The 9,980-nt window shown below is 41.2% G+C and overlaps 1 protein-coding gene across 1 annotated transcript; it reads right to left on the minus strand.

Annotated features, from left to right (window-relative positions):
- Positions 1 to 1,305: 1,305 nt before the first annotated feature.
- Positions 1,306 to 4,170, minus strand: LOC149838632 (Pentatricopeptide repeat (PPR) superfamily protein). The gene has a single exon (XM_090008286.1). The coding sequence runs from the start codon at positions 4,168 to 4,170 to the stop codon at positions 1,306 to 1,308; it is 2,865 nt and encodes a 954-aa protein (XP_089864412.1).
- Positions 4,171 to 9,980: the final 5,810 nt, after the last annotated feature.

The following is a 9,980-nucleotide window of genomic DNA, read 5'->3' on the forward strand; positions in this document are numbered from 1 at the left end:
AAAAGTAACAATGTTCATTTTAGTAATGTCATTGCTTTTAAGGATGTTTTGTCATTCCAATCAATTGAATGTAGCTACCGTTGACATAAAAGTATAAAATGTTTAACATCATATAGGCTCATATATATTATAGATAGATTCATCAAGAAATCTAGAGAAAGCAAAAATATTTCTTCTTCAATCGGATGGGAATGAATGAACAAATGTTAGATCGTACTATATGAGTCTAGACCCTTGGTTCTTACTAGAATTTGTATCTAATTGTATAATTATAATTATGCATATATATAATGTCGCCCTTCCAAGACAAGTGAAATGACACATTATACCAACTGTCATTCTCTTTACTTTGAAGAAAATTGCAAGATTCAAGTTCTGTTCAAGCAAAGATGGACATGTAAGGCCAGAAGGAATCGGTCTTTGAAAATATTGACTTGCTGAATAAGTAATTTCTACAGTCAAATCAAATTTACCTTGGTGTGGGGAAAAAAACATGATTTCATTGGCTTGTCCACCCATCAGCAATCTAGGCATAATCCATATCCCTGGCCGCTAAAATTTTAACCGCATGGTTTTAACTTTTAACCTTCAGATACTCCATGATTTTCAAGAAATTTAAGACGTGAGCTTCCTGCAGGTAACGCCAGCTGAATCAAGCATACAACTTTAAGTTACTTGGTGCAAAGTTGCTTCAATTCCAGATAAGAAAAGAATCAGAAGAGGAAAAAAAATGTAAAACCTACATGGAGGGATATTGGATAAGTACTCTTCCAACGAAAGTTAACAAGATAAGACCTGCATCATGTATCACCAATTTAGAACAGTCATTTATGTTATCGAAATTCTGACATTAATTTATTTCTCAAGATTTTCCCATCAAGTTTTACTTGAAACTTAAGATCCATCTACATAATCTGGATCTCCATATTGCCAACTTCTTCAGTCTTGGATTTATCAAGTACTCCAGAATAAGATGCCAAAACACATCTCGCATGCAACTCTATCACCTCACTTATCTCATAGGCCTCATTCCAATACTCAAATCTTGATCAAATTTCCATCACACAATGGGAAGGCTATTGAAAGCACTTCACTCACAAGAGCAAACAGTACTTTCAGTTTGCCTCTTTATTCTCTTTACATCCTTTATCCAACAGGGCAGAAATAAGTCGAGCAATTTCATAGAGACAATTGGGTGCATGGTTGCCACTGCTAAATGCTGTAAACCATCCCCCAAGAGAACATAACATTCCATCCCCTCATCATACGAAACACTTCCATCTTCATATTTTTTATCATATGTAGTCAACATACAGCTTTCAAAATGTGTGGGCATATGGGAACCATTGCATCTACATTATCATCCAGACATTTTGGTTTATCATTACCTGCACCAGAGAAAAGACCTCTATTATGCATATGATCATAGAGATTTGAGATTTGATCAACATTCCCACTTCGGATATACCCATGGATTAGTGTGCTTAAAGTCACATAGTTTGGGTCTATTCCCCTCTTAATCATTTCATCCAGCATCTTCCTAGCAGCCTTTATATCCCCAATCTTAGTAAGACTATTGATCAGTATAGAGTAGGTGACAACTGATGGATGAATGCCCTTTTCAATCATTTGATCTTTCAACTTAAAGGCCTCACTGATTTGACCATTTTTGCAATATCCATCAATCAATGTATTAAAAGTAATCACATCAGGAGTCAGAGATTTCCGGGGCAGTTTAATGAAAAGCCTAACTGCCCTGTCTATGTTCCCTGATTTACACAGTCCATCAATAAGGGTATTATATGTAACAATATTTGGAGTAATGCCCCTATGTAGCATCTCATCTTTCAACTTAAAAGCTTCATTCACATCACCAGCTGATGAAAAGCCATGTATGAGAGTGCAGTATGTAAAATTGTCAGGAACAAAGCCTCTTTGCAATAATTCCACCAACAAACTTCTTGCATCCCCTGTTCTTCCAGACTTACAAAGCCCACAAAGGACTATGTTATACAAAATGACTTTAGGTAGAATATGTGTGCCAGCAGTTTCACTAAGAAATGCATCGATTTTCTCTATGACATATTCATTACTACCATGTTCTATAAACTTGCCACAGTTTGTACTGCCAACTGAAAGATCAACACCCACCATTTTCTGTAAAAACATGTTTGCCTCATTTATCCTACCAAACCTATAAAGGGTACTGAGAAGAGAACTAGAAATAATAAGATTTGGAGTTAAGCCCTTCTCAGTCATTTCCAAGTAGATGCTACAAGCTTTCTCCAACTTTCCTTCTTTACACCAACCATGAACAAGGGAACCATATGTCACAATATTTGGAGATAACCCCTTCCCCTGCATCTCAGCCAAAAGATCCTCTACTCCAGTGCTTTTATGAGACCTAAACAAGCCAGTAATCAGAGAATTATACAGTTCAATGCTAGGTAAAATCCCTTTTTTTTCCATTTTCTCCTTAACCAGAAAAGCCTGTCCAACGTTTCCAGCCTTTGAATATCCATCAATTACTATCCTGTACGTAATACAATCAGGGAAGCATCCCAGATCTTCCATCCTACCATAAAGTTCATTTGCTTCTACAACTTTTCCATTACTGAATAATCCACTAATCATTGTATTGAAGGTGATTTCATTCTTAACAAGCCCCATATTTTGGATCCTATTCCACAGAATAAGAGCACCTTCAATGTTTCCTACCTTGAAAAAAGCATCAAGCAGAGTGCTGCATGTGACTTCATTTGGTGTTACACCTCTTTGCCGCATTACATACCAAAGCTGCAGTGCATCATCAACCTGGCCCTTGCGACAAAACCCCTTAATGATTGTGTTATAAGTTAAAACTGTTGGTTTAATCCCCTTCTGTTGCATCTCATTACAAAGCTCGAAGGCCCCATCCATCAATCCTTTCCTACAGTACCCATCTAGAAGAGCATTATAGCTAAAAGAGTCTGGCATTAACCCCCAAGACAATACCATATCAGTCATCACTTGGTTTGCTTCTCTGAGCCTTCCAAGCTTGCAGAATCCATTTATTAGAACATTACAAGTGACAACATTTGGCTTCAACCCTGCATTCAGCATCATCTCCTGGACTCTAATGGCATCTTCCATTCTACCATTCTTGCAGTAACTGTTTATTACTGTACCATATGCAACCTCATCGGGGATCATACAGAACTTCTCTTTAATTTCCAAAAGTAGCTGCTCTGCCTCCTCCAGTTTTCCTTCCTTGCAGTATCCCTTAATAAGCAAACTATGAGTAACAACATCAGGCGAGATCCCCTTGTCCCCCATCATTCTCAAAACTTTGAATGCCGAACCTGTTTCTCCTAAATTACAATACCCATTAATCAGAGCATGATAAGTTACTGTATTCGATTCAAATCCCTTTCTTTCCATCTCCATTACAAACTCCACAGATTTTCCCACCCTCCCATCCTTACAATACGCATTTGCAATCATGGAGACGGTAAAAACATCCGGCACAACGCCGATGCGAACCATTTGATCATAAAATTGAACAGCCATAGCATTCTCTGAATTCCGAATCAAGCAACCAATAACACTATTACAAGACCTCAAACTTGGGCAAGAACCGAACCTCCCCATATTATCAAACACATAGAGGGCCTTCTTTGTCATGCCCTTCTCAGCATACACTTTCAACAGCATATCAAAAACAGTATGGGAAAAGGAGAACTCTTTATAAACATCCAACAGCTCATTAAAAACCGAAGAATCAGAGCGTTTAGAGCTAAACAATCCTACCAACTCATGCAAAAAAACCCTCGCGTCATCGAACATTCTTCCCCTGGACAAAATGTGTATCATCTTACAGTATGATCTTGGTGGTAGTCTAAATTTGGGCTCTTTCTTCGCCAATCGAAAGAACCCAAGACTCAGTTCCGGCTTAAATTTGAGTTTCTCGAGAACCCCGTCAAGGATTTCCTCGGAAAACTCAAAAGAAAGGCGAGAGATGGCGTCTGTGCGATGGTGGGTGATGATTCTAACGAGCCTCTCGATCACCTGGGACTCTTTGAGTTTGGTTTCGTCTTTGAGTCTCCAGAGAAGGATTGGAGTGCCGTGAATCGATCTAACGATAGCAAGAAACCGAAGCGAAGGGGTCGAGAGCGAGGAGTACCTGTGCATTGCAGGAGATGCCTATCTCATAATAGTCTCTCTCTCTCTCTCTCTCTCTCTCTCTCTCTCTCTGAGTCCCCCAACTGTGGTCGGGAAAATTGCTATCTGTGTGGAATTTTGCTATCGACTTTCTCTGCAATACTTTTTCCTGTTCCTCGGATACCGGAAGGGAGTGTTTTCTCTCCCTTGCTCGTGGATGCAATGGGACAGACTGAGGTTCCCTCCCCTTACAGACTCTAGCACGCCCACCGTATCCGCATGGACTCGTTTGAATCCGGGTCTGGTTGACTGGGCCTTTGGCTTTGTTTCTTTTGCTATGCTAAGGGGAACCTCTCGTCGGCCTCTTGTTGGTAAAACTCCAAGTGTTAAGCGGGGTCCTGTGCCATGCTGAAGGCCCAGGTTCGAATCCCTCTGCCACATGAGTGTTATTTTGGTAGGAGTCTGCGGAACCCCAGCTTGCCTTTCGGGAAAAAAAAAAAACTCTAGAGGTCTCCCTGCTCACTGGGGACTTCACCTGGTTTGGACCAGGTAGCAAGAGATGCTTCTTGTGACATCCTATCAGCTTGGTGACGTTCACAAGTTTTTTTTTTCGACACTGAAAGTGGGGGTTAGTCCGACCCTACCAGATTTATTAAAACAGAGATATGTACATGAAATTACAAAGAGGCAAGCCAATCTGGACTTATATCAGTCCGGTGCTTGTCTTCTGACCATGATGGCCAAATAACGAGCCAAGCCCTTGTGGAATTTTGAAACATGAAAAATAACTATAATCAGTTCTTATGAATTGAATTTTTTTTCAACGTGTATAGCTTTAAATAGGTCTATCGATCGTCACATCATCCGGTACTTTCGTGCTCTCAAGTGAAGTCGGTGGGTAGATCAGGGATGTCCATTTATTTCGTAGCATAGAAGCACGAAGAATTCAAAATTAAAATAGGCAAATAAAAGAAGTTGTATCTCTAGTTAGAGTCATTCAAGCTAGGAGTATATGTTGCTGGATGATAACTTGGCAAGTGATATAATTTCTTAGAAAAAATCTGTCATTGTCTTCCGGATATAATGATCTTATCGAAGTCGATGGGTTACTGCTATTTTTCACGCTCGATTAATAGAATTTACTGATGCACGAGGTCTTGTCTCTAAGACCAAGTGTAGCAAACAAACAACCAATTCTTGAAAAACTTTCAATTTTCTCCCTCAACCTTCCAATACCCTGATAACCTTTTGCACTGAATTCTTTGACAATTCAATGACGATCTTTGAATGAATGGAATACTTTGAAGAAAAGAAATATTTTTTCAGCTGTCATATCCCATGTCAGTAGGAACTGTATTGTCAACACACCATCCTGCACGTAGAAACCGCCCATGGTGATCGCGAATCCTACCCGCCAACGCTGTGAAACTTGGTGTAAATGTTTACTTTAATCCAGGTCAATTGAACATCCAGACGCCTTTTGTTAATGATTAGGTGTTCACAGTCCTTAAAAAAAGCCGAACATGCTCGCTAACCACTCTTGTGCACTCTGCCTGAATCTGGTTCACCGATAGGTGTGTGTGGAAAAAAAAAATAGAAATATTTGTTGGGCATGTGGTATTTGCTCCATCTTGCTAAGGAAACGGAAAGTGTAGGAGCCCTTTGGGTAAATCAAATACCAAGCTATAAAACAAAATTTCCTTCAGATAGAATTAGGTGAATTCTTTGTGAGTTTTGATTTGGAGCAGCTTCCGTTAAATTAGGGTCTTAGTTCTTATTGGGCATTTGAATCTCTCGGGTTTGGGATCTCATGATCCGAGGTGGCATGGGACTTGCTAATGTGCTGCATATCCAATTTGGTTCCACCCAACCCTAAAGTCATCCCTATCTTCATAGTAACCCTCTTTGGGATTTCACCAAGGCAAGATGTTTTGATCAAATCAACCTTAATGAATGTGATCTACATTATTCATTTAATGAAGATCAACATTTAAAGTGTGGGAATCGGACTCGTATGCAGGATTTTTTTGCAATTCAAAAAATGAATGGATGACAACATAGTTTTATATTTTAAAAAAGCATGCTTTTTGGTAAAAAAATGATCGAAGGGATGATTCTTATTAAATTGACTACGCTGAATCCATCCATAAGGTCAGATTTTACCTAATCTGAAGATATCCTTGAGATTCTAGAGATTCAATCGCCTCCTAGGTGTGAAGGTTTTGAGGATGAATATGGTGTTAGTCAAGTTATTGGATTAGTTCCAATACCCAAAAGGCTTCAAAACCTGAAATCCAGTTGTGGATTCACTTTGTAAGCCAAGGTATGGCCCTAGTCGAGTCTCTTTAAGCTGACCAGAGCCCGACTCGTTATGGGTGTGTTTGCATCCCATAGGAAATGACTCCGCAGAAAGACGGGGTCCAGCATCGAAAGCGGAAAGTGGAGGCCACTTTCCACAAGGAAAGCTGCTCCCATGTTTGTGCTGAAAAGCAGCCTCTGTGTTTGCATGCAGTCGCAAGGTGGGGGATGTGGAAATGGCATGCGCACCAATTCCTTTGTGTGGAAATTGTCCATTTTTTTGTGAAACACACACACCCTAAGGGTTTGTTCTCACGCGCACGTGTGTGTGCACTTGTGTGCAATGTCGCAAATCTCATTCTTATGAAAACCTTAGAAATTTGGTTTTCCAAGAAAATTTTGAAAAAAAAATTGTGACATATAAAAGTATAAAAAAATATACAAAAGATATGTAATAATTTGCATGTCAGTGAAGGTTGCAATTGAGAGAGGATTTGATGGAAATGCTTTGAGGAAAAACCGAGATAAATGATAAGAAATGGGGAGTGTCCTATTTGGAGAAATCTATTGATTTTTTTCAAAGATTTAGATTGTCAATCCTTCTGTATTCTCTGTCTTGTCTTAAATAGCAAGGAAAAAACAAAACGAGAATGTCATAAAGCAATGAAGACTATCTCTTACACCAGTGCTTTTTTCACTTTTTTAATATGCTAGTTTCAGGCTTCTAGGTTTATAACAAATCTGTTAAATTAAATTATTGTCAGCCTTTGTCCCTAGAGTTTAGATGGAATCATGGAAGTTATTTGTTATTTCAGGCATAAGTAGGCAGGACTAGGACAATGAGTGCAATCGAATAATTTTGCTTTGGCAAGACATCATGGGTTGAGACATTGAGCTCCAGGTTAAAACCCCATGCTGGAAGCTGATTAGCAAGTAATCCAAGAAGTTATTAGGACAAGACATGTCTACAAAATTACTATTTGATACTATATATTGTGGTTCTGCATATGTGAGACGGCTTATCTGTAAGTTACGCAGGACATTGATTATGGAATTATTCTGATTAGGCAAATTGTTCATCTAAGATAGGTCTATCGGTTATAATCTAAATTATAACTATTGTGATTGAATAGTTCTAGTGATATGTGAGGAAGAAGTTTTTCTACATCTCACACACACACACATATATGGTTGCCCACTGAGCATCCGATTTTGGATGCTTTAGTGGCGGTGGCTGACAGTTGCTAAAGGGTCAAAAGACACAAAAGCATCCGATGTGATGTCACACCCTTATATATATATATATATATATATATATATATATAGAGAGAGAGAGAGAGAGAGAGCTGCCTACTTCTCTCCGTGTCTACCTCCACGATCGAGAAATCCGGCGACAGGCAGGTGCGGACCTCCTGGTCCACTTCCTGAGTGGGGGGGATCGATCGTGGGAGGTTAGTAGGCATTGGCCGGAGGGAAGCAGTTGCTGAAGGCCGGCGCCGGAGAGGAGCCCGGCAAGGAAGGAGGGCCGGAGCTCTTGATCCTCTGACTAACAGGGATTCCAGCTTTAGCCGACGAGGGAGTGGGGTGGCATACCACAAGGTGATCCTTGTTGGTGAACAACGATCATAGGAGCTCCAGCCGCAGAGGGAGGGGCTTCAACGCCCATTGCTTCTCCCCTTCTCGGTACCTTCATTGGGTACCTCTACACTCGAATCAAGTTGAGTGTGAGACCTCATCTCACTGTTATCCAGTTGTTTAAGAGCCGAGAATCGATTGGACCCCGATTCCTTTGGTGTTTTGCTCTGGGTTGGTTTAGGGCATGCGATGAAGCTTGACTTGCCTGGACCAGGATTTTGGCTTTCTTTGAGTTCACTTCGACAGATTGGGTAGGTGATCGAGGAGTGGTTTGTGGACCCACAGAGAACAAAACTAAATCTTCTGTTCATGCACGATCTCTTGTTGAAAATGAAGCAAGGCTTCGGAATAAAATTCAAAGACAACGCAACTCTGATTCTTTTCTTTTTCGACAGAGAAAGCTGGGGTTATGCAGATCCGTACCAGTTTATAACACAGATTCTTGTGTATGTGCATCTTTCCATGGGATGAGTGAACAAGTCAACATGTAGGAGCTGCTCTTGGAGGAAAGAGGCCACTCCATCAAATACATGCTTCGTCCAACACAACATTGACAAACACGAAAGCCTAACCCGAAAGCCTAACCCATAGGGGCATCATGCTTCACCTCACACTCGGGCGGGCGCAGGAGGAAGAGGCTGAAGCGGATTCTCTCTAGGATTTTCTCAGAGGCTCAGTTCGCCTTCATTCCTAACAGAAGACTTCAACATTCCTTCATTTTGGCCACAGAAGTGTTGCACTCTCTCAAGATCAGCGGGGGGGCATTTTTCACTCTGAAGCTTGACTTTCATAAAGCCTATGACTCGGTTCATTGGCCGTTCCTCTTCAACATGTTGGCAAACTTGGGCTTCGGTAGGCGTTTCTCTAGCTGAGTGCATGAGCTGGTAACCAATGCCCAATCTCAGTTTCAGATCAATGGGGTCAAGGAAAAACAATTCAAACTTGGTCGTGGTCTTCGACAAGAATGTTCTCTGTCTCCGTTACTCTTTAACGTCGTCTCTGAAGGCCTGGTGGTCTTTGTTAAGAGGGCAGTGGAGAGTGATCTAATTGAATCTCTCGGTATTCAAGAGTGTCGTAGTCAGATCCTGACATACGCTGATGACATAATTATCTTCGGAAGGGCCTCCATCCAACAAATGTTAAGATTCAAGCTTGTCCTTCTTTTTTTCCAATCGATGTCAGGTCTATCCTTGAACTACGAGAAGTATTGTCTTTCCATGGTCAACGCCCCTGCTTCAATGTTGGACTTGGGCCAGCGGATATTCGGATGCTCGGTTTCGGATAACTCTTTCTCTTATCTGGGTCTGCCGCTACAAATCAGTCGTGTATCAACGGCAGCCTGGAGCACCACTATCCAAAGGGTTCAGAAAAAAAATTTGGGCTGGCAAGCGTCCTACCTTTCTATCGCAGGTAGACTAACTCTCATCAAGCACGTTCTTTTTGCTATGCCAGAATTTTTTATGTCTATGTTCCTGATGCCCATGGGGGTTAGTAAGAAGATAGCTCAGGTAGTGACGCACTTCCTGTGGTCTGAGCGTGGTCACAAAAACAAGCGCCACCTAATAGGGTGGGACACTCTTCGACTACCCCAAAATAGGGGGTTTGGGAATCAAGGACCCCCGACTGAGGAGTATGATTCTTGTCGTGAAGCAGAGCTGGCTTGCACACCAACCTGGGTCTCCGTGTGCAAGCGTGCTTCTAGCTAAATACGGTGGTGTGGAATCATTGGTGGGGGTCACAAGCGTGCGTCAGCGATCTATGTCAAAGCTTCGACGATCATGGATCCAAGCATGGTCTGCAGTTCTATCTCATAATGGCAATGTTGAATCGCAGTCTCTGTTCTTTGGTCGTATCCTTGCTCCGAACGGATCTTTCCGCTCTAAAGAAGGCTACCTCGCTCTCCTTCC

This window comes from Nuphar pumila, chromosome 5 (assembly GCF_984573655.1).
Source record: "Nuphar pumila chromosome 5, dmNupPumi1.hap1.1, whole genome shotgun sequence".
NCBI lineage: Eukaryota > Viridiplantae > Streptophyta > Magnoliopsida > Nymphaeales > Nymphaeaceae > Nuphar > Nuphar pumila.

Excerpts from the sequence above, each read along its gene's own strand:
- LOC149838632 (XM_090008286.1), bottom strand. The coding sequence starts at position 4,170 with ATGCACAGGTACTCCTCGCTCTCGACCCCTTCGCTTCGGTTTCTTGCT.